Genomic DNA, 27798 nt, shown 5'->3' with positions numbered 1-27798 from the left:
ATTAGAATGTTTTATTGGCCAATATGCATACACACAATGAATTTATTGTGGCATTTGGAATTCCTTGATACTATAAACACATGCAAACATATAAACGTTTTATATTTATTATAAATTACAAATGCACATTATAAATATCATATATATAATATTAATAAACATTAATACACTACTGGTAACAATGTATACTTTTTATGTTTTTGAAAGTGTCTTATGCTTACTAGGGCTGATAAGACAAAAAAAAACAGACATAAAATAAAAACAGACTTAAAATCTAAATAAATTCTTAATCAATTCTGAAGCTCCAAGTGACACTGAAGACTGAAGTAATGGCTGCTGAAAATTCAGCTTCTCCAACACAGGAATAAATTGTACGTATTAGAATGCATCTTTGGTGAGCATAAGAGACTTTTTTTTCAAAATCATTGGAAAAATCTGAATTATTCTAAACCTTTTACCACTAGCGCATATATACACATAATTTCAAATATTACAGAGCACTGCAATCCCTTACAATCCATTAATTTAGCGTAGTCTTTAAAGTGTGTATTAATCATGTACACTACCTTTGGTTTGGCTCTTGGTTTGAGCTGCTCAAGTTTCTTGGCTGCTGCTTCGATTGAGGCCGCAGCTCCCAATAACTCTGTTTCGGCGATCACCGTAGGATCCTCAGGGTCGACCCACTCAGTGCCTAAATACACAATACACACATTTAACTAATGTTTGGCAAGGCCTGGAATCAATTCAGTGCAGCATGCTGCAATAACTGAATGGGTGTCAGCAGGTGAATGAAAAATGAATGGTGTTTTTAAAACAAAGCAAGCCAGAGAGCAATTAATTTAGTCACAGTGCTGGACACAAATGAAATCCCACAAAACAAATAAACAAGACACAAATATGGTTAAATAAGAAAATGTTCAAAATGAAGGCCGGAAAGATGGAATAATTTCGTACTGGCATCTTACGGTACCAAAGACTATAGAATTCCCAAGACGTGTCACTCGTATAGTTTTAAAGGGGGAAAATGCAACACTCAGTTTGGCCGTGCTATCGACTGAAGCCCCGCCTTCTCAGCAAAAGAGCCAATCGCTAATCGGTTAAGTCAGAGCCCGGTTTCTATAGAAACAGTCAGGGCTCTGAGACTGCGCATGCACACTGGCTGACCTAGTCTGAAAAATAAGCTTTCTATAACGCTATTTGAGCAAAATAAACAACTTTTATGATACAGTTGTTGTCAGATTTCATTGTTGATTTCAAATATGAAATTTAATCGTAAGCTTGGCGAACAGTTTTGGAGAATCAGTTTTTTCCCCATTCAAAGAGATAGGAGCTGCATTTGCATGCCCGAGAGGCATTTCAAAGATAGCCGCCGAGTGACATGACTTGCCTTAAAGGGACTTTTACGGTACTCACCCTCATCTTAAGCGATACACAGGAAAAAATAGGAAACTTTACTCAGCACAGTAAGTCCAAAGTATCCCCAAAGTACACTGAGTGAACATGTTTGTGTCTTAATGAAAGTGTGTGTTACACTATATCTCTTACCTTTCATTGCCTCCGCTGTTTGAATCAGTTCAGTGACGGCTGCAGCAACCTTTTTAGAGAACGTCGCCAATTTCGGTTTCTGGTCACCTGTTGGCTTCTGTAAGACCTGAAATAAACAGAAGCCATAAACAGTTCTGGTTAAGACCAATCCTGAGCGAAAGCAACATGCAGATTTATTGTGTGTGTAAATGACTGTGTTTGTACCTGTAGGACATGTTCTAGGAGCTCTATATATCCATTGGTACATTCAGTGCCATATAACAGAGCTCTGCTCCTGACCTCTTCACTCACTTCCTCATGATATGCCGCTTGCTGAGGGGCAGATATTAGAGTCTGTTATTTGCACCAAAAACACATTTGATAATCCAGCGATGATGAAGCATAGAGGGACATGGGCAGAAAACAAGTATATGCACACACCTTGCATGTGGTCAGCATATCGGCTATGACCTTGCGGCTGAGGTTTGCTGTGGAGATGACATCTTCCTGTCTGGCAGAATTTCCTGCTGCAACTGCTTTGGCGGTGGCTGTGGTGATGCCCTTCGTCATGCGAATGAACTCTTCTGGAGTGGTTGATTTCTCAGGGGCTTCTTTAGACTGAAACACCTGATTACGACACAATCGTTCATTTAAATGATCAAATTAAGGTCAGTTTAAATAATTGATGACTAACACGATAAAAAAATTATGCGCTTACATTCTTTTCTTGTGTTTTCAACTTACTGTGAGTTCCTGTTTGATGCACTCGATAGTGGCTTCCAGAGCTCTGGTTCCTCTTGAAGCCTCATCCTCCACTGCCTTCACCGTTTTCAGTAAGGATGTTACATTAGTTACCATAACCTGAACACACAGACATAAAGAATACATTTTCATTTCACATCTGAGAATACCACTGCCACGCCATCATTAGTTGAACTTTTACAGAAGAACATTTGATGGCGACGTTCACTACTGCAAAGATGTCTCCCTTCAGAAACCAGCAATTTATAGACAACAACTTGTTTTCTCCTATCTTCTCAATTTATAAAGACATATGTTATTTTCACTGACTGAAATAAACTGAAATAAACCTGAATTAAATCATTCATATATTAAATGAAGAGAAATGTTAGAAATGTTTTATTGGCAACTTAATTATTAAAACTACAAAATTGTATATATGCACCAGTAACCTCTCTCTCTCTCTCTATCTAGATATCTATATAAACAAAATGACTACAACTTAAACTAAAATAAAAATGAAAACTGCAAATGTAAAAATAAAAGCCAAAATATTAATAAATATTTAACACGGCACATAAACAATACTAAAATAACACTGATCTAAGGTCAAACTGGTAATACCACCTTTTTTTGAATACTAAAAATGAGTGAATGCAAACTCATGCAGAACTATACCATTAATAGAGCATGTAGTTCATTTTATCGCACAATATTTGGGACTGAGTGTGCAATGGGAATCAAAGTAGGTGATGGAGAAGAAAACATTCATTTTCTTATTAATAATTAATCTGATTAATGGCACACACTGGAATGAGCTTCTCACCAGAACACTTTTACTCATATCTGAGTTAGGAGACATTTCCATCCGTGCAGCCAGATTTCTGAAGGACAACTGGGAGATTACAGTTTCAGAGACATTTATAACAGCTAATTGTCTAGATGGAGTGTTTCTTACCAAGTTCTGTGCTCTTGAGGTATGACAGAAAATGTGGAAAAGGGAGAATAATATTTATGTTATGCAGAAGTGTTTTTGACAGTCGTACCTTGGCCGCACTCTTGAGCTGGAACATGGAGGGGTCATCTGCTGCTTTTCCTGCTGCACACTTGGTGGCACTAATGAGCTCAGCTAAAGCTTTAGCAACATCCTTCACTGCGTTGATCAGCACCACCTACGAGGAGATGAATGACAATAACACATGTGCATTCCAGAGAGATGACTTCCATGTGGCTGCTGGTAAATCGCTGTGTTTGACTTCTCATCTGTCCTCATCACTTTCTCCACGGCTCTCACCTGTGTTTCTGGGTCATCCGGGCCTATGCTGGCTGCTCCCAATTTCACCACATCTGTAAGCTGTGTGATGGTCTTGGCAGAAGACTGGGCGGCTTGGGCCAGCTTCTCTTGACTTGATGCTGCACCTGAAACAAGGTTCTTAGTGTCCTCCACCAGTGCTTTGGCTGTCTTCAGAATATTCTCCCTAAAAACAATTAAAAGTCAATTGTAGCATTCTGGGGATATATCTATTTTTTTCTTTTACTGTTAAATTCTATATTTGACAGCTTTCTTTGGTAACCAATCTCCTGTGCTGTTCTATGTTTCTTGTATCACCAAGCTCAAATTTCATTGGACAATGTAAAGTGGGACAGTATTTTCCACTTGTGTTATTTTATTTATAAATCAGTTGAAAACTATGTAGCATGTATGTAACGGTTTTGTTTTTTTTAACAAACCTGAAATTGCTAAAGTAGAAGTGGTCTCATAAATTGGAAGTAGTGTTAAATTTACTCCTATTTACATACTGTCATGGTACACACACGAGGATAACCGAAACTGAGGAACGAGGAATATACAAACAGTATTTAATTCACGTATCACAGAGAACATTAACACTGGAAACAGCAGGGACCACATCAACGTAACGACAAGTAGATCTGACAGAGACAGAACGCAAAAGCACAGACTTGTATACTAGGGATAATTAATAAACACAGGTGAAAGTAATCATAATCAAACTAAACGAGAACATGAAGGAACATGACCAAATAAGGAAACACTGGAAGGCACACGAAACAAAACGCACACAAAACACAAACCAGTGTCTGACACATAACTGCATATTGATATATTGTTAACCATTTGATTAAACTATCATTGTTGATTAAATGAAGCTCAAGTGCCACCATCAGGCCTATTGTGTGAAGTGTAAGCAGTTCAAGTTAAGTACATGTAAAGGGTTTTATTTTTATAATTATGCATACACAATTTTGCTAACAATTATTTATAGGGACCAATTCTCACTATTAACTTAGTTAGCATGCCTATTATTAATATATTGGCTTATTAGTAGTTATAAAGCACATATTCTGCATGACCTTATTCTTTGTACATCCCTAATCCTATCCTATACATAAACATATTAACTAACTTAGTAACTATTAATATGCAGCAAATTAGGAGTTTGAGGCAAAAGTCATAGTTAATGGAAGAATAGAGAGAATTGGGTCTTAAAATAAAGTGTGACCATAATTTTACAACGGTAATTTTTTTAATTTGAATGACTCCTTATAAGTTCCCCTTTTTTACATTTAAGCCCCTGTCCCCGAGGAACTATCGGGACATCCCTGTTAGACACCTTCAGAACCTTAATTTTGCAATGACTGATAAAGATGCACCGAAATTTCAGCCATCTAAAAATTTTAGTTAAAAACTAAGGAAATTCTGAAATGGAAAAAAACTAAAAACATTTTTTTTAGATATAAAAAATTTTTTTTTTGACCCAATGTACCCCAAATATTTGATTTTTGCCAAACATTTTTATTTCAGGTCTTCACCATTAACTGCAAACTACAAATTAACCCCATTGCACTAGATATGTACTGAACCCCACTGTACCTGTGATCAGCGAAGGAGTCTGAATCGTTCTCAGCATTGAGTGTGCCAGCAGAAGCAAACATGATGGTGGTGTCCAGGTCAGCGATGATGCCTGATACAGCACTGGCAGCAGTGATACAGGCTTGAGTGCCCTTATTACCAGCTTGCAATGCCGAAAGCACCATAGACACCTACAGAAAACAAACTTGCATTAAAAAAAACAAAAATCGCTGCTACTATATGCAGATATCAACAGTTCAACAGAAAACTCAATGAACTCTTAGACAGGAAGCTGTGCGAAAAGCATATGATTTGGTTTTGTGTTCTGCATTTTAATACCTTCTCTGTGACAGCACGTGCGCACTCAATAAGTTCTCTCTTTGTGAACGAGTCAGATGGACTGATCTGCAGCGCTCCAGCCTTCTGAACAAGCACAATACAGCCGTGCCCCAGTTCCTGCACTCGTGTCTTTATCTGGAAACTGATCTAGAATCACCAACAAACACAAGGGTCAGCATGCATGTGTGTGAGAGAAATACAGAAAGTATGACTATGCATGTGTACGTCGGTCACCTCCTCTGGTTCAGCAGTAGCAGCAGCCAGACGTCCCTGAACTGCAAGCTGACTGTAGTCTGCAGTGACCTGAGAGGCCAAACTGCCCAGATCCTCTGGAGCACTCACTGATTTAGTGATCTGAAGGTGAGAATGAAGGCATACGGTGATATTAGACACCAAAGTCCATGTATAAATCTTTATGATGTAAAGAAACATATTAAGTGTAGAAGATTATGATTGCTTACCATCTCCTGTGCACTGACAGCAATAGCTTTTGAGTATCTAACCATGGTGGTCTGATATTCTACAAATGAACCTTCTGGTTCTGGTGGGGTACCTTCACCTAACTACAGAATGACAAGACCGTTAAAATGTGTTACATGGCTGTTTATCATTTAAAACGTCAATTATTTTCAACTGAATGTAATCACAATGCGTATTAAGCCAGTTTTAATGCTAAAGTTTGCGAGTTTTTACCTTGCCCATGGCATCAGCAATCACATCCACCATGCCACTGACCATGCCAACCTCACTAGCAGCTTCATTCAGGGTCAGCAAGAGGTCATCGACAGCTTCCCTCATCAACTGTGCAGCTTCTGCTATGGCATCATGGGTATGAGCCGCCTGAAGACGAATGAGATAATGAATTTGCTAAAAGACTGACATTTTCTATGAAGAAAAACTATTTGAAAGAATGAATGAATGAATGAAAAGTACCTTTGGGTTTCCACCACCTTCTTTGGCAGCGTACAGCATTTGTAGAGCAGACTCAGCAAGAGTCTTGGTCTGATCCAGAAGGTTCATCTGCTGCTGATGATCCAAGATTTTGGAAGCCATGCCCATAGAAGCGGAAACCAGAGGAGTGAAGTAACTGACCAACTGAGAGACCTGAGGGACAGACATAGGCATGCATTAGGGTTGAAAAATATATGACAATTAATTTTAGTCTGTAAAGGCAATTTTAGTCACCTTATGACCCAGCTGGGCTGCTTCTCCTTTTGCTGCTGTGGAAATCGGCTCAATCAGGTGACCCACCTCCTGAACAGATGATGTTAACTGCTCCTGCAAAGCCTGAAATGTACAATAATGGTTAAGGACTCCTGGTTAGAAAACCCACTGTAATTTTTCTGATCCTCACATAAAAATATTGTTACAGATGATTTAACTTGCAATTTTCTTATTTGTTGTGAAAACAAATGCAGAACCGTTTTTTCAAACAGAGAGAGCTGACACTGACGGAGACAGAAATAGCACTATATTACTATAGAATTACTAAATACACACCATATTAAATTCACAGATAAATGTGACATTTATTATAATGGACATATATAGAGATCAATTAACAACACTTAAAATTAAAAGTGTTTTTATGTTATGACAACTAAGTGTTAAAATGTTACTGTAAATGTTATGGCTATAAATACTCATTTTATTATCAGAAATAGGTAAATATCCATGCAATAGAGGAATCAGTATCAGCAATACTTGACTTCATCCAAAATACTTAGTAAAAAGATGCCACTAAAAGAAACAAATAATTTTAAAATGTACCATTTTTATGTTGTTTCTACATTAAAGGTGCTGTATGTAAGATTTTGACTCTACTAGGGGGAAGTCGTGGCCTGGTGGTTAGAGAATCGGACTCCCAATCGAAGGGTTGTGGGTTCGAGTCTCGGGCCGGCAGGAATTGTAGGTGGGGGGAGTGCATGTACAGTTCTCTCTCCACCTTCAATACCACGACTTAGGTGCCCTTGAGCAAGGCACCGAACCCCCAACTGCTCCCCGGGCGCCGCAGCATAAATGGCTGCCCACTGCTCCGGGTGTGTGTTCACAGTGTGTGTGTGTGTTCACTGCTCTGTGTGTGTGCACTTCGGATGGGTTAAATGCAGAGCACAAATTCTGAGTATGGGTCACCATACTTGGCCGAATGTCACTTCACTTCACTATCACTAAGCATAAAACTGCCATAACATGTTTGCAGATATTTAAGAAACATGCTAAGTTAACATAATTGTTAATCAGAAAAACAATGCTACAGTTAGTTATTCCCTTTTGAAAATGTGCGTTCCGGGCCGGAATGTCGGTCTCGGTTTTGGTTTGGGAAACCTGCCCACCGCCAGTTTACCCAATTGTATTTCGGCACCCCGGGTTGCCAGTTGGTAGAACACAAAGTGTATTTCATTGCATTCATCGTCAAGTGCGATCGTTCCCGTTTGTGTCATCAATCTGGCAACCTACACATGCATCAAGTCTGAGGAGTAGGGGTCATGTTAAAAAAACCCTCTCCAATATTTTGAATTTGGACTGCAATATCTAGTTCAACCTCTCAGTGTCAATTCTACATACAGCACCTTTAATTTGTCGATTTTCCAGAAAAAACATTAACAAAAATATGTAGCTGCAGTATAAACAAACATTTACCTCAGATGAAACTTCGTCTCTACGAGAAAGATTTTGGCTGACAGCTGCAAGAGAGGCCTGCTCAATATCTCGAATGAATTTATTGATATTATCAATGGCCGAGTCACATTCCTTCTGGCCAGGGGCTTTATCCCTGTAATATCAACCATATGAACTTAAGTTATTGAGAAAAAAAACTCCACACATTTATAGTAGCTAATTTCTATTCTGCGGGTCTCATACAAACTGTGAGTATATGTGTTACCTGATGGCAGTAATGAGGCTCTTGATGGAGTCTGATACGGTGCGTGAATGGCTCGCTAGTAATGACCATGTGGGTGGATCTTTAGGGTTCATAACCAATGACCTAGCTATCTTCAAAAGGTGGGTGGAGCTATCAAGCATGGCGCGTGCCGACTGGATGATTGGCTCCTGTGCAGCAGAACCCTAAATTGTGAGTAGAAAAACATAAATATGAACAACAAGGAGGATATAATCATGAACAACAATCCAAAGAAGAAGAACCTCACACCTCTCTACTTATCTGTGCAGGAACACTAGCAAACTCTGGATTGGAAGCAAACGTGGTCAGATTGTCAACAGCTTCGATGAGCGGCGCTGTGGAAACACGACATTTCCCACGGTTTTCCTCAGAGAAATCTCCATCCAAAGCCTATGGTGGGAGAGAAGAATGAAATGCTAGAATATGATGCAAGAGAACAATCATTTGATGTCAATGGAGTGGATAAAAGTTGGATTCATTTATAAAGACGAGTGGTTTAACCTTGATTGTTTTGACCAGGTTGGCTGTGCTGTTGGCCACTTCTTTGGCTGACTGCACGAAGTGTCTTTTAGCCACAGGGTTTGCAGTCTTAGACGAGGCCAATCGGCAAGCATTACACAGCGCTGAGGTGTGCTTAGCAACAATGGTGGCAGCTGAGAGCACCTGCAATATGCATATATTAATATTTTGGCCTTAAAAGTGCAGATCAAGATGTTGTAGAAGACAAGTTTTGGGCTTACGTCCAAACCCTACATGCCTAAAGACTGACCGTTACCTGGGAAGGACTACTGTCTGGGTCAACAAGATTTTGGCAAGCCATCTGGATTGCCTGATTAGCACGAGCGAACTGGATAGGATCCACTAAGCCTGGATGTCCAGCTTGGCTGCTGGGGTCAGACACACCCACTAGGTAAGCAGCCTAGAGACACATAAAAAAACAATTATGATTGATACATTCATAAAGATAAAGTGTCCAGAGGTAAAAAAAAATGTATACTTGTTATGAACAAATTATGATATTAAAGGGCAGAGTGGCTAGCGTCTTACCTGTCCAGCTGCTTCGGTCAGACCACACAGAGCTTTAGAGGCTCCACCCACACAGTCTCCAAATGCTGGAACATCTCCTGTCTTGCAGTTATGAGAGATCCCGGCCATAGACTCACCGAGAATCTATTTATCAGAAAGAGGTGGATAACAGATTGGTTATCACCTAATGATATGCATCAACATTTAACTGTATCAAAAGGCTAAATGAATACTGCAGTTCAACATCATAACAGCAGTTTTGCCCAGTTAGTATGTGAGATACATACTTGAAATGCTTATGCTCACCAAAGCTGCATTTATTTGATCATAAATAATATAAAACAGTAATATTGAGAAACATTTTTGCAATTTAAAACAACCATTTTTTATTTTATTATAGTCTGAAATGTAATTTATTCCTGTGGGCTGACTTGTGCTCAGATAACATGCAAAATGTTTCTATGCTTGTAACAATACTGAATAAACGTTTGCAATAAAAATCCTGATAGTATTCCATGTAAAACCTCCAATAATAGTTTCTGTTACCTTAGAGTTCTCCATGACACTTTCAATGCATTCAAAGTAGGAGAGATCATTGACTGGCTCATTTGGGTTATCTAGAAGTCCCCTAACGGCCTGTAACCCACAAAAAAGAGACAATATACCATTTTTGTTTTCAAATATAAAACAAATTACTTAATAGTGTGCAGTATATGCATTGTTTGTATATAATACCTCAAGCTCTCTTAGAGCATTGTCACATTCCCTCTGTCCTGGGGCATTCTGGGTACACAGTGTAATCAGCTGATTGATGCTGTCAGTCACCATTCTGAATAAACACGCAGGAGAGAGAAGGTAAAAATACAGAAACAGCAGCATATATAAAACATGCATAAATAAACATGGCGTGAAGTACCTGGCGGCAGCAGCGAGAAGGTTCTTTGCATTGCCTGCTGCAGGGTCCACAGATAAAGACTTGGCAGCCAACAGCAGCTTACTGGAGGCCATTGAGATGTTCTTCAAATTCCCAACCACTTGCATTTGATCATCCTTACTCTAAAACAACCAAATTGACTTATTTCAGGAAAAGGAAGACTTATCCACATTCTCATGTTCATGCTCCACATATCATACCTGGGTGTGGCCTGCCATCTCAATGCCAGCATCCAGAAACTCATCGAAGTCCTCACTGAACTTTCCAGAAGCATCTGCAAGCTGGCTAGTGGTTCCTCTAGAGGCATGGACCACATCCCCTGCAGACTGGTTCAGATCGGCTGCAGTCTGGTTCAGGTCACTCTGAGCATCCTGGAAGGACTTACTGCAGGGAGGGAGCTGCCAAACAAACAAACAAACAAAACATTCAGCTACCAAACACACATTAGAACATATAATAATGGCATGCACTATACTGGGGACAGTGAAAGTACATTAAGGGATAGAACAAATTTTCAAGTTATAATATTTGTGAAGCATTTTCATTAATTAGCATTAGCATCAAGCACATTGGGTGATGACAAAAAAAAAAAAAAAAATTATGTCATTGTTTGTAGCTCACCGTCTCTACAAGCAGTTTTTTGCTGGCTTCTCCGATGCTTTTCAGAGCCATATCAACATCCTTTTGTCCAGGTAGACAGTTCACACATGCATTCAGTGAGTGGGACACAGCCTTTGCGACCTAACACACAAAACAGAGACACACACACATATATAAATAGATTTAGAAATATATGTATATATGTATGTTTTTTTTTAAGAAAATGAATACTTCAGTAATTGATCAAACATAGTTTATTTTTTTTAATTCACTGCTAATATTGCTGGCTCGTCAATGACTAATTGTATGTGGACTTCCTCATTTCTAAGTTAATGTTGTGAATAATAAAATCTATTTAAAAAAAAAAAAAAAAAGGACAAATAAGACATCTTCTCTTCCCCCCTCACCTGAGCTAGCCTCTTTTGTATCTCTGCGTCACCAGGAGCAACCAGCGCCTCCTTGGCTTCAGAAATTAATTTAGCTGATCCTTCCATAACCTCGCGAGCAGAATCCAACATGGCTGCAGCTCCAGCAGGGTCTGATGAGGTGGCAGCAACACCCCTCGCAGCCTGTGCTAATGTCTTAAGAGCCTGGGCAGTTTCACTGGCAGCTACACCTGCAAACACATACAATTCACGGGAGTGTGTGTGAACCATGTACGTTTGTTTATTTTGCTATATATAATCTAGGTAACTAAATAGTCTCTGGAGGTTAACTTAATTTGACAAAACCTCTAGAAACATCCTCAAATATAAATATAATGAATAATTTTAGTTATTTTATTATTCCAAAAATGTTAACATTTAGAGCTAGGGTTATTAATTATAATTAGCTTTACATTAAAGAACAGAGCTTCAAGATATGCTCCAATTTAGCCAAATAAACATTTTGCATATAAGAGTGGGTGTATTACCTGTGTAATGCTCATTTCCCTGTGCTGCACAGGTAAGTAGTTGGGCCATTGAGGAACCAACAGCCTTAGATGTGCCACCCAGATCCTGAGTGCATTTTTCCAACTGAACCACAAAAATTAAACCACATCAAATGAATGCATAATTCACAATATCAGTATGTCTATGTTGAAAATATATATATTTTTTCAATTATAAAATAATAATAGTACCAATGATATTAAATGGGTCTAAACTCACTGATTCCCCAGGTAAAGGTTTCAGCTGTCCCTCGGAAGCTGACATTTTTGCATCGTGGAGTTCATTCTTAAGCGTCTGCACAGCAATAAGGGCAGAGTCGATCTCCATGGGGCCGCACGCCTCATGAGCCTAGATATCACATGACAGGATTTGATAAAGGGATAGTCCAGCCAAAAATGAACATTTTGTCATTTACTCACCCTCATGTCAATCCAAATCCTGCATTACTTTTTTTCTGCGGAGTAAGAATGTTGTTTTAGCAATGTTGGTAACCAAATAGTTTCGGTTCATATTGACTTCAATTGTACTTTTCAAGGAGAACTAAAAATGCTTGTTTACCAACATTCCTCAAAATATCTTCTTTTTGTTCCACAAAAGAAAGGCATCATGGTTTGGAATGCCACTAGGGTGAGTAAATGACAATCTTCAAATTTGGATCTTCTACTCATTAAATACATGTGTGGAGAAGACAGATTCAGTACCGTCTGTGCAGCAGTGCGGAGTTCAGCCAGGCAGGTGGCCAGGTTCTTTGCACACTGCCCAAGCTGCATGGCTGCCGCCTGATCCGTCACAGTCGGCACAGACGACTTCGCTGAAGACACCATTTTACTTCCAGGCTGGAACATGGAATTAGACATTTTAGCCATCAAGGAGCACTTTCAAAGAAGAGTGATGTTATCAGATGAGTGACAGGTGATTAGCATCAGTGAAAGGACTGTTGGTTACCTGAAGGAAGTTCTGACTGGCAATGATGAGGGCAAGTTGGGCACTACCCTCCTCTGGCTGACCCTGACTGCCCCTCACTCCCTGCACCAGCTGAGGAATATGGTCAGCTACAGCCTAACACACATTTACATTTATTCATTTAGCAGACGCTTTTATCCAAAGCGACTTACAAATGAGGACAGTGGAAGCAATAAAAACAACAAAAAGAGCAATGAACGCACATGAACCGAGAATATAAACACACATTTATCAACACAACAGGAGGACTATCATTACCACCACTTGTTTGGATATAAAAAAAAAAATATCTTATGCAAACCCTGCAGCTTTGAACAAGTTGTTGGTGGGCAGCAGTGTTCTTGTTAGAGGCTGCTGCGTTCTGGGATGCCGCAATGGTTTGAGTTGCAGCGGCCGCAGCTTGTTTAGCAGCATTCTGGAACAACAAAGCAGACACTCAATGTAGCGTATTCCTTGCATAGATTACACACAGTCCTGCCTAAATTCTATTATTTGTCCCCTAATCAAAATCATAAGCATTTCACTGACCTCCAGTCTTGTTATGAGTTTCTTCTTAATGGCGTTTTGTGCGGCTGCATTTGTGGCCACACGCAGCCCCTCCGCAGCCTCCCGGAGTTTGTGCTGCTGGTCTTCATTTTCAGGATATGCAGCAGCTCCCTAAACACACACACACACACACACACACAAACACAGACACAGACATGTAACAAGTCTACTGCTCGTCTATTAGATCCCAGATTATTAAACAGAGAGATCCTCAAAATAACTTCCTAGTGGTTTTTGAAACAACAGCAAGTATAAGAATCTTTTGATTAAAAGAACAGCATTTATTTGAACTAAGTTTTTACACTTTAGATTAGGGAATAATATTCACTATAAACTAGTTGCTTGTTAGCATGCATATTACTAGCATGCTGGCTGTTTATTAGTACTTAACTGTACTTTAACAGTTTTTGCTAATCAAAAATTTTTTGAAAGCAAGCATAATTAAATTTTTATATCATAATTTTTCATAATTACAGCAGAATTGCAGTTTTTTTTTATATCTGCTGGTAGAGAACATTCGATATTTAACAAATAGGTTTGTTAACCCACCTTTGCAGCCTCGACCATTCGAGCAGTGGCATCTGCAAGCAGTTTAGCAGCTGCAAGAAGCTTCTTAGAGTTGTTCACATCCACCTCCACCTCAGCATCTGATCTCATGGCATTCACCAGGTCAGAGGTTGCCTGGGCAAGAACCCGTGCCTGCCGTACCATCTCACCTATGGAGAAAAATAGTAAATCTCTACTATTACACAGCATAAAGGAGCCAAGCTAATAAAATACGTTTGTACTGACAATGGAGTCAGTAGGTTTTTTTTTTTTTCTCCGCAAGGACGCATTACACCTTTTGAAAGTGAAAGTAAAGACATTTATAATGATACAAAAGACGCATTTCAAAAAATATCACAGTTTCAATTTAACATTTACAGTAAGAAATGTTTCCTGAACACCGGATCAGCATATTTAAATAATTTCTGAAGGATCATAATGACATCGAAGACTGGAGTAACGGCTGCTGAATATTCAGCTTTTCCATCACATGAATTAATTACATTTTAAAATAAATCATTAAAAAAAACCTTATCAACTCCTAACTTTTGAATGGTAGTATATATGATGCACTCATCTTACCAGCATCGCCCATGCTGCTGAAAATACTCTCTGTGACTGTCATGATGGTGTCCGTGGCCTGGTCGTAGCGTCCAATGGGTTCCCCGCGTGTGGCGTAGTTCCTTACGTGTGTGAGTAGGTCACTTAGAGCCTGTGTGACGATACCAGCTGCTGCGCTGACAGCCTTGAGAAGCTCTCCATCACTGGTAGCTGACAGACAGGCCTTCACACAACCTTCCACTGAACGGTCCACCAGCTTCCCTGCTTCAATCAGCTGCTCTTGACACACAGGAGAGCTGATCGTGGGGCTCACAACCTGACACACACAACACACACAAAAAAAGGTTATCCACAGTTTTTTTAAACAATCTTTGAATCAATCTGGAATAGAAACATGAGCATGTGAACTCCACCTTGGCACAGGCCACTAGTTGGGAAGTGGAGAGGGCGCACTGGGTCGCAGCTGCAATAACCCTGTTCTGCAAAACACTGTCTTCAGAAACCTGTGCCACGTTCTTGGCCTTCAGAACCATCATGGCTGCTGCATTAGCTACAGCTTTAGCTAGGTTCATTAGCACATCCTGAAACACACGAACACATACACTCAGGGCGATAAAAACACAAATGTACATTGTGTTCCTTAAAAGACACCCGTGTACCTGGAAGCGCTCGTCCGTTTCATTCTCTCCAATCTGTTTAAGCAAATCTCCACTGGCTTGACCAATGCTGCCGGCTGCGGTCAGAACCGTCTGTCGTGGCTGCATGAGGAAACACAACCACAATCTCTGATTGTTATCTTACTGTGAAGCTGCTTTGAAAAAATTTGTAATGTATAAAGTGCTATATAAATAAAGATGAGTTGTATATCATTTGGGAAAATGAAAAGAATTATAGAAAATGTTCAACACAGTCCATCAAAGTGACAGATAATGATTAATCGTAGCACATTCTTTGCTCGCACCTCTCCTGATTCAGGCTCCACAGCTTTAAGCAGGTCAGATACAGCTCCGGTGAGGGTCCTGGCAGCCCTCATGAGGTCCTGTCCACTGCCCACCTCATCTTCCATCAGAGCCGCCAGCAGCTTCACACCTTTTGACATCTCCGTCAGATTAGAAGAGATGGTGGTGATTGCACAGCCTACTGCTGTATAATCCGTGTCTGTCGGGTCCCCTGGAAGACAGAATAGCAAAACTCAGTCAAATCACTATATCGCAGTTGAAGCTTAAAGCTCTTAATTTTAAAAGTCTAGTCAAGGTTTTCTCTTGTATAAACAGTAAAAAATGTACAGTAAGTGTTGTGAAATAGCTTATTAATTTAATACACTTTAATAGAGTCAAGAGTTTACCAGTGGTAAGATTAACCACAGAGGCAGTTCCAGCAGTTATAGCGTCCACCTGAGAGTGAATATCATGCTTGGACTCATCCATTTTGTTCTGAATCCACATTTTAGAAGCCTGAAAAAAAAAATTAATACACATAAAAGGCAATAAAAATAAAAAGGTAAAAGTAAAAATAAAATAGTAATGGATACATGAGAGTCAAAAAATTGTGTGCAAGATGTATGCACTTCCTTACTATATCCTCAGAAAAATTCACTTTAAAATTCAAAATAAAATTAAATATTGGTAATGGATACAGGAAAGCAAATGTGAAGTTGCCTGTATGCATTTTCTCACCATATCATCACAAATAAAACTAAACAAAACATGGGTGATAGGTACAAGTGAGTTTCAAAATGTCATGTGGGCTTTTTCTCACCATATCATCTCCAAGTGGAGGCAGCTCTTCCACCTCCTGTAGGTCTGTGTGTGCCTGCTGCACTGCTTGCATACTGGTGTTAATGGTTCCCACGAGAGCCTGCTGGGCTGCACTCTGATCAATTGGGGCACAAATGACACATTAATCCACCAAGAGATCTAAACTGTGACAGCTGTAAACCACTGATCAACCTCTATATGTTATCTATTGGCTAATGCTGATATGCTGCAAAACAGCAAGGTGGCCAGTGGCCAATATGAGGTCAAATACTTGACAAACAATGAACTGCTGTTTAAGTGGTCCATGAACATGAGCATTTGTATATGTAGACTCACCAGTGGTGGCATATGTCCAAGATGCATCTGTCCAGTGGTGATCTGTTGTTGTGGAGAGGGCACGGTGCCCATGTTCAGCGTTTCTGGGCCGACAGACCCTGACCTCAAGATCCCAGGCAGTGCCACAGAGCCATGCTCTGCCTGTCCGACACGGTTAAACTGCTGCTGCAATATAGTAGATCTGAGAGGAAACAACAAATAAAGACGGAGGGAATGACACAGAAAGGCTCAAGTAAAGAGGTTTTTATGTTCGTACTACAACATTCAGGGATTATTCAAGAAGAGAAGACGCCTGTATTTATTAAAACAGGCTGAGTACTAAAACAGTGTGTGGAACAGGTAACCTCAGCTCAATCTAGATAAATCTAGAGTCTGAGATAAGGTTGCTTTTCCAGCACAATTTTCCTGTAATGCTGTGCTGCTCTGATTGCAGAAGTATTTCCAAAGATAACTTGCAAGAAATGACAAAACCTTGAAAGGAAATATGGTTCTTATCACTGCAGACACAAAATTTCTTCAAGTCTTACTTTTTCGGAGAAACTGATTCCTCTAACATTGTGGCTTCCTCATCTCCCTCTAAACCAAAGCGGTCTTTGCTTTGTTTCTGTAGGGCCAAACAGAAGTGAATAAACTCTTTATACAAACTTCCACATAACGTTTAATGTGGTTACACTGTGCATACTGTTATCTGAACACGTTTAATATGATAATCATTCATAAGCCAGGAGGATCTCATTAAGGAAAGAACATGAAACAACAAAATGTTTAATAATTCATGAGGGAAAAACAATTAAAGGAGTTAATACTGGCCTTCTTGAGAATTATATCAATGTAACCAGCTATAAGCTGAGATATCTGCTCCCCCTCGGTGGTCTGAACTGAGTAGTAGCTCTCTTGATACTCCCCAAAATCCTGTATATGGGCACAGAGTTTACATGTATGTATTTACAAACATACATACACAGCTGGTGTACCTGAGCTATTTGAACCATCTGAAAATCAAATGCAAGTCTGTAAGAATGTGTGTGTTATGCAAGTACCAGTGTAAAGCTCTTAGGTGAGGCAGCCCATCTTTTCACTGTAGTCAGTGGCCACTCCTGAACCACATCTTTGGTTTTCTCATCCACTCTCATCACTGATTCTTTGGTAATACCCAGCAGCCTCGGGACCAGTTTATTTTTACTTTTCATTTTTTCCTGAAACAAAATCAGTAACACTTAAATCTCTTATATATAAAAACGTATAAATGTAGTTTTAATGCATTGATTATGACTTGTAATGCATATAATGTAATGTATTTTATTATAATACTTACCCATTAATTGTTACAGTTTTAGTAAGTATAAATGAATTAAAAATAAACCTTCACACATTATAATGTAGGGCTGACCTCTACTAAGGATTTTTGTGGTCGATTACTAGTCGTTAATTTTAAGCATTATTTGACTGATCACATGATTATTCATAAACCATTTAAATTACTATAATGGATCTTTAATTGCCTACACAGCCTAATAGGCACTCAAGCACAAACTAAAAATTTCCATAGCATCCCAGTAAAGGGGTAGGGGTAAGGGGAAGGGCCAGATAGCCCTTCAAACAAAGATTTTTCGGGACCACACTTCAAACGAAGGGGTATGAATTATCTCGGCAACATGGCTGCCTGAGTGAACAAAAAGACACATAAATGTAAGCATTTTGGGTGTAAATAAAGATTTTAACGAAAAGTAATCATTTGTTTTATGTTACCTTCAATTGTGAGTTCATATTAATGGTCATGTTACTCAAAGAAATGTTTGTAAAAAAAATCGCTAATATTTGCTAACATCATATCATTATAGACTGCAGATAGTAGGCTATCACAACATATTTTCATGACTGATCAGGGTGATAACCACTGTAGACATTGAGGAGGGCTAGTCCCCCCAATAATTAGAAATCACTAAACCCTTTTCTCAAACATTGTGAGACAGAGAGAGAGAGAGAGAGAGAGAGAGAGAGAGAGAGAGATGGAAGTTGCGTATATGGGCATCTGTGCCTTTCTCTTTTTAGAGTGAGTTTACTTAAAAACAGTGATTTTATCCTCTCGCTGCTGGAAAATATAATGAAGCGATTCAGTATTTAAACTGATTTGATCAAAGTCGTGGGGCAGCATTGACTAGTTTTTCTCCTGAATGTGTGAGCTGCCCGATTTCCGTATGTATGCAGCGCGTTAATACAGAACGATAATTAAAGACTCTAATGCACACCAGCATATGTGTGTATTGTAGGAGCTAGACGACGAATGATGATGTGTGATGGCATAGTAGTGGTGGCCCAATTCTTAGGGGAATATCTCCACCCCTACCCCTTGACAATCTGTTTCAAGGGACAAGGGGAAGGGGTAGGCGGAGAGGTAGGGGAAGGGGTATAAAATATAATAGGGATTGGGCCTTAAAGTCCTGTCTGATGTAGTGCATTACTACATAGACTAGCCGTTAATGATCTGTTAGTCCCGGACTGCGTGACTTCGTCTGTGGATTTATTTTTTCTGTGACTAAGCGACTATTAAAAGTTTGGTCGAACTCTTCTGGTCGAATAATGATTAGTTGAGTATTTAGGGCAGCCCTATTATAATGCATTTTAACTTACAATTATTTATGGAAAGATAAATTCATTTTAACTTACAATTATTTATGGAAAGATAAATTAATTACAATATACATTATGAATACCTTTATAATGTATTATACATAAAGGCTTTAAGTAGTTTTACCACAAAAACAAGCACAGCATCTATTCATCTATTGAATAGATGCTTTTACATCTATTCCACATAACATTCTTCCTGTATCCTCTCAGATTCTATTAAGCTTTTCACCCCTTCTTCTATTTCCACATTTTTCTCTCAGAGCTGTCAGCAGATGGATAAAATGAGCTTTGCTGTCCTGTCTGAGTTTAGAGTTGTACAGTCAATCTTTGCCAATCTCTGCCAATTTTTCTCATATTAGCTTTTTAAACAAATGTATTTACCATTTATTTCCAGAAAAAAAAACAACAACCTGGAAATAGTTTGAGTTGATCAATACAGAGAATAATTATATTGGTTATATGAGATTAATAAAAGCCAGAACAAAACTAAAATCAGTAACTTATGATCTTTATTTTAGGCAAAAGCACATCTGCTCTACCTTAACTTTACAACTCATGCAGAGCTGAACTGTAATCAGTCCATGAGTCATGCAGACCAACACCGGCCAGGAACAGGGGGGGGGGGGGTGGGGGGTGGGGGGGGGTTTGCATTGAATAGATGGAATAATTCTGGAGGTGGAATTCCTCTCGGATGATGAAAGCTCTCATGAGAACATTGATTGGCAACATGTACACCGAAGAAGATTTCTGGACTTGGGTAAGAAAGAAAACTGTCTGTGACCTTGTGACTCAGGACTGCTAACCTCAAAAACACCTTTACAATACATAGGCTAATTTAGAAATATGACTTTAAACACATAAAAATAAAAAATGGGTATCCCTACTAAAGAAATCTGAATGACCACCTCTGTTTTTTTTTATTGTAATTAAATAGAACAAAACAATACAAAAAAAACAAAATACAACATAACCAAAACAAAACACAAAAACAAAAATAAAACACCACAACATAACCTAAACAAAACAAAACAAACCAAAACCCAATTTAACCAAAACAAAACACAATATAACCAAAACAAAACACAACTCAACACAAGATATCCAAAACAAAAACAAGTGAAAAGATTGCACAGACGTAGCAAGTTTAGGCTAATATTTTTATTTAACCTATTCTAGTAAGTATGGAATCTCCACTGTAAATAACAGATTATATATCCAAATAAAACACACACAAACACACATATGGTTTACCTTCACCAAGAAGAAAGACACTCCATAGGTTCTGAGGGATCTTGCAAGCTTCACATACTTCACTTTGGCTTCAATCTCAGTCATTTCACCACAAGCCTTATGTTCCTGTAAAATTCATAAAGCGTTTACTCATCCAACCAATTAATTTATCTCATACATCTTTGCTTACAAATAGATAAGTTTAAGTAACAGACACCGTGTATAAAATGATATCCATTTATAAACCAAGTGCAGGATAAACTGACACCCACCTGAAAAATCTTCTTCTCTGCTCCTCTCTGTTTTATGTATTCCTTAGGCAGAAATTCCTTCAAGCTGAACAAAATTAAATGGACAAAGTGTGCAAATTAGCTACACTGAAATGCAAACAGGCATTACAGTTATATGATACACATAAAATATTTAAATGCATCTAAGCTCTTTTCATTTGAGTAAATTAAGCTCATTAACTAAATGGAGCATATGGTCATTACAACATCAAGATTTTACACATCATTTCTCATCGATATGAAGCAGAGGGGCTGTAAACAGTGTACTATAACTGAAGGTATTAGGACGTGGTCTTACTCCAGAAATCCAGATTTGTGTTTATGTTCTATATGAGGCCCAAACTGGATCTGTGCTTGAATTCCAGCAAATTCACAAGCCTTGTCAAATGACACAGGATGAGAACCATTCAGAATGTCATCACGTGCCTGAAGAAACACACGCAGGTAGACACATTTGTTATCAAATCCTTTGGAAATCACACAACAGAAATGATCCAGATCAGCAAACAAGCCCCTGACAGGAGAACAACTTAAAAAAAGGTAACAGGGACTACACTACTTTGTGGATCAATACGATGTGTGTAACAGCATGCAGTGCACCACTCAAAGAGGCCTTTAGGGCCATATGTCAATAAGAGATTTAGAGCATTTTAATTTATATACATTATATTAAACCTGCAAGTAAAGAACCATGGAAACACATTATTTAGGGCAACATCACTGCATGAGGGATGTGAAGCCAAACCGAGGTGTTGGGTGCTCATCACGGCTTTCACGTCACATCATTGTAAACTATAATAAGTGACAAGAGGTGAGCCAAACCTGTACGTAGAGCAGATTGAGCTGAACAGGATCTCGTGAGTCCACATTCTGATCAGAGTAGAAAAACTTTCGTCTCAACAGTAGAGTTTCGCTCTCCTCGACTCCCTGTTCTCTGAATGTACGTCCATGATCCAACCAATTTACTGTGAGAAAAACAGAAACTATTTATGTAGTAAAACAGTTTACAAACTTCTGTACTAAAGATATCCAACCCTTGAAATGTCTGGGGTCAGTCAGAGGGTTTCAGTGATTTTGAAAGACGACTTCCACTCACCAAGGCTGCATTTATTTGATCAAACATGCAGCAAAACAACTGAAGTTTAAATGTAAATGTGTATTTTAAAATGTGATTTATTCCTGTTATGGGAAAGCTTCAGCCGTTACTCGTCATCAGTGTCACATGGTACTTCAGAAATCATTCTTATGCTGACTTAGTGCTCAAGTAACATTTATTATTATTATTGTTTTGTTGAAACCAGGATACCTTTTTTTTCTGAATTCTCAAGAATAGAAAGTACGAAAGATTGCATTTATTTGAAATAGAAATCTTTTTTAAACATTATAAATGTCTTTACCGTGACTCTTTTCTGAATAAAAGTTCATTTTGATCCCCCCAAAAAAAACAAATTTTGCTGACACCAAACATTCATGCACATGCATACAGAAAGAGATATAACAAGACAAACCTACACAAAACAATCAAATACAAAAGTACTTAGACACAAAAATAATATGAAAATAAAATATAATACAATAAGAGGGAAAGGTAGCAAAGGTAAACCCTGAAACAATTATAAACCTGAACTTTATTTGACTTATTGTGGCCCATTTAGCAGTTGTACAGTCAAATAATAATTTAGCAGATCTATCTGGACGGGATGGCTGAGGTGTTACCTACAGTCATCATCTGTGTGCAGTTTAGCTTTGAGCTTCTCCATCTTCCTCTCCTCCCTCAGTAGAGTTCTGTCTTTCTTCAGTGTGCCCGTCCCTTCATCTTTCTTCTCCTCCACCACCTCCTGAATGAGAGAGTACTCTTCATAGTTTGTGATTCCTGGAAAGAGAAGCAATGAGACATAGTTACAGACTTGGCCTGTGTGGTCAGTAAGATATTTTTTGTGTGTTTTTTGAAAGAAAACTCTCATGCTATCTGACCAACCATTACTCCAGTCTTCAGTGTCACATGATCATTCAGAAATCAATTTAATATGCTGATTTTGTGCTTTTGGAAGTTCAAAAGAACAGCATTTGTTTGAAAAACAAATATTTTTTTATATCATTATAAATGTCTTTACAGATCAGTTTGATTCATCCTTGCGGAGTTAAAATAAATTATTATTTCTTTCTTTTAAAGAAAGGCACTCAAACATTTGAACAGTAGGGTATGTGGGAAAAATTTATTTAAAGCTATGGAAGAAACATTGTCTATATTTGGTCAGTCTAATGAAACTACAATCTAGAGGTATGCACAAACCATTGGGATTTGAATTCAGGTCACCTTGCACTTTAAATAAAAACTATACCACAAGACTAACAGTTTACAGTTTTTTTTCTCCTATGATCATGTCTATGGCAACCAAGAGAGTCAGGACTGCCACAGATGCCCTCTCAAAAGAATCGGAGTAAGTAACTGTACATGATATAGTTCTATCAGATAGTATAAGAACATCACTGACCTATTCTACTGCAGATGATGACCAGCAGCTCTCCCACAGTTTTGGAATCATCCACCATGATGGTCTTCACTGCTCCATCCAGCATTTTTACCTTCTGAGGTCTCTGTTTTTTCTTATACTCCAGAATGTCCTAAGAGACAGAGACAGAGAGGAATTGGATTTGATTAGATTTGCATTTCCTGACCACAGCAAATGAATAGTGTTAAAGTTTAAGAGAAATGTTAGGCTTTATGCTATAGTTCTGAATGAAATTCTGCATTATAGCCATTTTGCTGTCCAGCACGTCTTGTTTTCTGCCAGCTGTCAAAAAATAGAATCTGTGCAAAGGCAAAAATGATTCTAAATGGTTGAGGAAGACAATAAAAATTAGTATGCAAATTAGTTGAGAAACAAGACCAATAGCAAATCAGTTTTTAAAGCACAAAGCTTACAGAAATAGATACAGACCATAAACCTAAAGCTGAAATTATCTACGAAACAAAGTTCAAATGGAATCTGTATGTGAAGCAGTTTGTGTGGAATTATTTGCAAGATTGAAAAATAACAAACCCTAATCATAATAAGTGAAGAATATAAATTGGGTGCTGCCTTGCAAACACTATAATAAATGTAAATATGTTTGAGACAGAAACAAGAGAAAATGATATATGAAGTGTTCTTTGCATACAAAATACAACAAATTAGACAAGCAAGACATGTGGTTATGAGAGCTGTACATCTGTGTGCATGTATAAGGAAGACGAAGAGGTCTTTTGATCCAAAAAAGATGAAACACTACTGATGAAATCTTCATTTAACATCCTAATATACACTGCACACACACATCTTTATTTCTTCCTGGGAACAAGCATCCGGCTTTGTCTTTATATACAACACTCCTTTACACAAGCACAGAGACTCACAAGCATAAACAAACATAAACAAAAACCACATGCTGCAGTGACAAATCTCTTTAATCACATTGCTGTAGCTTGTCTTAGTAAGCGTAGACGCTAAGGGGAGCCTTTCCCCTCGCTCACACATACTCAGAGACTATAAAAATAACCAAGAGCAGAGTTAAGGCCTCTTCTCATCTTTCAGCACAAATAAATGTGCAAAGACCCATCACAAAAACAAGACAAGAGTGCCAAGACATGTCACAGAACATTTGACAGGAGCTTGTAAAATAGAGAGACAGAAGATCAAAGGCCTAACCCCATTTCTCAGCATGTAATAGTCCAGCGTCCGGCCTCCTTCCAGCCAGATGCCTTTCCTGGGGTCTTCATCTGACAGAAACAGCCCATATTCTGAAGCTGAGAAACAACAGACACTGTTTAAGAACTTGCACTTGGCAAAATGATATAATTTCAGCAACTAGATTTGCAATCACTGTAAACACTGATATATACAGGGCTCTAGGATCATTCTTCCCACTGGTCACTCTTTTGTGACTAACTTTCTTAGTTGGTCGCATGAGCACATAATTAGGTACAATTATTTTTTGCTACAACATGGGATTAATCAATGGATGCTGACAAACTTTTATCATAGTTCATAGTTATATGGTAACCAAAGTGTTCAACTTTCAACTCGTTCTTTTTCATCATCATTGTTTGTTATTCAAATTTTGTGAACAGGAATTTCTCTTGTGCTGTGTTATAACGATATAGTGCGCTTTCACTTTCAAATTTGCGAACTTGGTGTCACCTTTGAGAAGAAAAGATAATTGTTAAAAAGCACAACAACAATAAAACAATAGGCCACAGCTTACATAATGTTTATTGACAAAAATTAATAATAAGATGAGGCATGGCATAAATGCACCACATGCTGTATTATATACAGACTAATAAATTACAGAATGTTTAGCAAACAGTAAGGAATCAAATTATAAAGAAAAAATTATAATAATAAAGAAATCCTCCATAGCATGACATGAGGTAAACAGCAACAATAACAAGCTTTTCAAAACAAAACAAATATATATATATATATATAGGACTTCCATACTTCCATAGATATACTACAAAGAACATAGAAAGAAAGGTATCCCACCTTGTCCTGTCTGGGCTTCTGGAACCCTCTCTCTGATGACCCGACATGCATCGTACACAGCCGTTGATGGCTCAAACTGCATCGTCTTCACCACATTACACTGTCTCACACAGATCTTCAGAGACAGCGCCACCATCCTGTCAGCTTATGGATTACAGATTCTGCACCTGTGGAGAGAAAGAGGGAAATGAGGAAGATGGAGAACTGAAGACAGCAAACAGGAGAACGTGTGCGCGTTTAGATGATGCTGATTTTAGGAACTAATCAACAGTTTCAGAAAAGATGTAAACACAAATACTGTCAAACATTTTCAGTGTTACTAAATCATTAAGATACTGCAGATACGGATTGTCAACAAAGTGTTACTTCACTAAATAATACAAAAATAGTTTGGGGTCAGTAAGGTTTTACTGTTTTACTGTGAATATTTGAAATTTGTACCACAAATATTTTCTGCAACAATGTAAAATTTGAATTTAATGCATCTTTGCTAAATAAGTAGTAAATTCTTAAAAAATAAAATAAAATAAAATAACACTGGTATAGGTACCAATTCACTATTTACTTAGCAGTTTATTGCAATTAGCAGTTTATTGAGGCAAAAGTCATAGTTAAAGGTTTGTTAATAGTGATAACTCGACCTCAAAATAAAGTGTAACCAAAAAAACAAATCTATAAATATTTTATTTTTTAAATCTTTTACTTAATAATGTTTTACGTAGAGAGCAAAATTACTGTCTGGGTCCATACAGTTTATTATACACCCAATACTAATACTCATGAGTGAAATTACTTATTAAATCAGGACAAACTCAATCACAGAGATTTGACCTCTAATACACATACATTCAAATCTGTCCCTTTCTTTCTCTCTCTCTCTCTCTCTCTCTCTCTCTCTCTCTCTCTCTCTCACTCGCTCTCTCTCTCTCACACACACACACACACACAAATTTCACTGTTAACACCTGAACTCCCAGTCAGCTGTCTTTACTCTTTCAGCACCATCCAAACTGCACATTAATGAAACACGGACTAGTTTTATTCATGTTTTTCACACAGAAAAGACACAACATAATATGAGACAGAGGATAGACTTCATGGTTCAAATAGCCCTTGCTGGAACAGAAAGATAATTACAATTAATAAAGAGCCAGAATCATTACCTTAAAGTCCGAGTTTCTCTCAGCATCTAATCTTTAGTCTGTGTGTGTCTGTGGGGACTGAGGATGCCCTTGTGCACAGTTGGCACACTGAACACTGGCAGTGTGATCTGACCCAGTATGTCAGGGACGAGCTGTAGAGCTCCGAGCCATCAAAGACAAACATACATAGTTCGGGAAATGTATTGTTGGAAATGCAATAGTCATAACACAATGTCTGATATGCATATTAATTATAAGACAGACATCACTGAAGTAATAACTTGGGAGTTCATTGAATCAAAGAATCATAAAATAAATTTCACTATGGTCATTTTTCATATGAATCAGACTACTTTGGTCACACTGTTTACATTTTTGTGTGCAGCCCTAGGAGACAATAAAATAGAAAGCTTTTTTTCAGATCAGTTTCAAATGGAAATCCTTTTCAGTAAGCAACCTTTTGGTCAAACCACATTCAATTTAGATTTCCACCTCATATTCAAAACTATGCTTTCCACTATGCTGGAGATTCATTCAGCAGAGAAGCACTGAAGAAAACACTGACATATGCATTACAGAAATGATTCTTAGAACTTTATACTAAAACACCATTTATTTGGTGTGTTACCCACCAGTTTGGGACAGACTATATGTCCAAAATACAGAAGATAGGGTGTTTATGTGGAGGCGCAATTCTAAGAAAAGAAGTTTGGAAACATTGCCGCAATTCCTTCTGGTGCCGCAGAAATGACACACTTTACCTTTAAATACAACACCTCAATTCAGTAACACCCAACATATATCAGCCCTTGATGCTGAGTGCCACTGGAACAACACAAAATTCCTAAAGTTCCTGATCAGCTGTAACTTCTCCTGTATATTATCACAATCACACTATATGCACAGCACAGACTTCTGGATTCAATGTGTCCAAGTATATAGGTCCACAAGCACTAACTCGACCAGCCCACCGGTGTCTCTAGCGAGCCTGAAAATCATAACACTCCAGAGAATGTCCTTCCATTTATAGACCTTCAACAGGATCTCATACTGCATTCAAGTTAGCAGTCTGACTAAAGTCTGATTATTCACTCAAGGTCTTACAGTAATGAAAGGCACACATGCAGCCAGTAATGCAATTAACACAACCTTTTATTTCCACTGCCTCATATCAGTGAGACTATATTCAGTCATACACTCATGTAGACGTGACTCATGTCTGTCACCGGTGTTACTATAGTAACTGTGGGCTACTGAAATATGATTACACCGCTAAACTCCACCCTCCACAAAGTTTCAAGTTAACCTGAACTCCTCAAATAGCCCAATCCATATTTATAAAACTTAAAATATTTAATTTAGCTTAGTTGAACCTGTAAAACAGAAATTATTAATAC

The 27798-nt window shown here is 38.3% G+C and overlaps 1 protein-coding gene across 3 annotated transcripts in view; it reads right to left on the bottom strand.

Annotated features, from left to right (window-relative positions):
• tln2a (talin 2a) overlaps positions 1 to 27798 on the bottom strand; it is a 50514-nt gene that overhangs the window by 3939 nt on the left and 18777 nt on the right. Inside the window, exons 3-53 of one of the 3 annotated variants that reach the window (XM_059530029.1) lie at positions 25260 to 25426; positions 24420 to 24517; positions 23226 to 23355; positions 22451 to 22603; positions 21553 to 21695; positions 21029 to 21156; positions 20713 to 20776; positions 20462 to 20566; positions 17620 to 17775; positions 17390 to 17491; positions 17107 to 17183; positions 16580 to 16760; positions 16245 to 16358; positions 15832 to 15940; positions 15448 to 15656; positions 15146 to 15244; positions 14900 to 15067; positions 14508 to 14802; positions 13929 to 14095; positions 13362 to 13490; positions 13135 to 13248; positions 12816 to 12929; positions 12572 to 12706; positions 12090 to 12218; positions 11852 to 11954; positions 11346 to 11554; positions 10960 to 11079; positions 10539 to 10736; positions 10321 to 10460; positions 10140 to 10233; positions 9951 to 10040; positions 9426 to 9548; positions 9154 to 9297; positions 8880 to 9041; positions 8628 to 8768; positions 8361 to 8542; positions 8117 to 8249; positions 6662 to 6763; positions 6410 to 6580; positions 6170 to 6316; positions 5938 to 6039; positions 5711 to 5830; positions 5477 to 5623; positions 5159 to 5328; positions 3560 to 3743; positions 3312 to 3437; positions 2269 to 2385; positions 1966 to 2151; positions 1750 to 1857; positions 1532 to 1651; positions 567 to 683 (exon numbers count right to left, since the gene is read on the bottom strand). In XM_059530029.1, the coding sequence (XP_059386012.1) occupies positions 567 to 683; positions 1532 to 1651; positions 1750 to 1857; positions 1966 to 2151; positions 2269 to 2385; positions 3312 to 3437; positions 3560 to 3743; positions 5159 to 5328; positions 5477 to 5623; positions 5711 to 5830; positions 5938 to 6039; positions 6170 to 6316; positions 6410 to 6580; positions 6662 to 6763; positions 8117 to 8249; positions 8361 to 8542; positions 8628 to 8768; positions 8880 to 9041; positions 9154 to 9297; positions 9426 to 9548; positions 9951 to 10040; positions 10140 to 10233; positions 10321 to 10460; positions 10539 to 10736; positions 10960 to 11079; positions 11346 to 11554; positions 11852 to 11954; positions 12090 to 12218; positions 12572 to 12706; positions 12816 to 12929; positions 13135 to 13248; positions 13362 to 13490; positions 13929 to 14095; positions 14508 to 14802; positions 14900 to 15067; positions 15146 to 15244; positions 15448 to 15656; positions 15832 to 15940; positions 16245 to 16358; positions 16580 to 16760; positions 17107 to 17183; positions 17390 to 17491; positions 17620 to 17775; positions 20462 to 20566; positions 20713 to 20776; positions 21029 to 21156; positions 21553 to 21695; positions 22451 to 22603; positions 23226 to 23355; positions 24420 to 24517; positions 25260 to 25395 (7011 nt within the window). In that variant the 5' untranslated portion in view covers positions 25396 to 25426. Of the gene's footprint in view, positions 1 to 566; positions 692 to 1531; positions 1652 to 1749; positions 1858 to 1965; positions 2152 to 2268; positions 2386 to 3311; positions 3438 to 3559; positions 3744 to 5158; positions 5329 to 5476; positions 5624 to 5710; positions 5831 to 5937; positions 6040 to 6169; positions 6317 to 6409; positions 6581 to 6661; positions 6764 to 8116; positions 8250 to 8360; positions 8543 to 8627; positions 8769 to 8879; positions 9042 to 9153; positions 9298 to 9425; positions 9549 to 9950; positions 10041 to 10139; positions 10234 to 10320; positions 10461 to 10538; positions 10737 to 10959; positions 11080 to 11345; positions 11555 to 11851; positions 11955 to 12089; positions 12219 to 12571; positions 12707 to 12815; positions 12930 to 13134; positions 13249 to 13361; positions 13491 to 13928; positions 14096 to 14507; positions 14803 to 14899; positions 15245 to 15447; positions 15657 to 15831; positions 15941 to 16244; positions 16359 to 16579; positions 16761 to 17106; positions 17184 to 17389; positions 17492 to 17619; positions 17776 to 20461; positions 20567 to 20712; positions 20777 to 21028; positions 21157 to 21552; positions 21696 to 22450; positions 22604 to 23225; positions 23356 to 24419; positions 24518 to 25259; positions 25427 to 27798 lie in introns of all 3 variants that reach the window. The other 2 variants (XM_059530030.1, XM_059530028.1) reach the window with 2 other exon arrangements.

Source organism: Carassius carassius, chromosome 3 (assembly GCF_963082965.1).
Source record: "Carassius carassius chromosome 3, fCarCar2.1, whole genome shotgun sequence".
NCBI classification, from domain to species: domain Eukaryota; kingdom Metazoa; phylum Chordata; class Actinopteri; order Cypriniformes; family Cyprinidae; genus Carassius; species Carassius carassius.
This window is presented reverse-complemented; position numbering and strand designations above follow the sequence as displayed.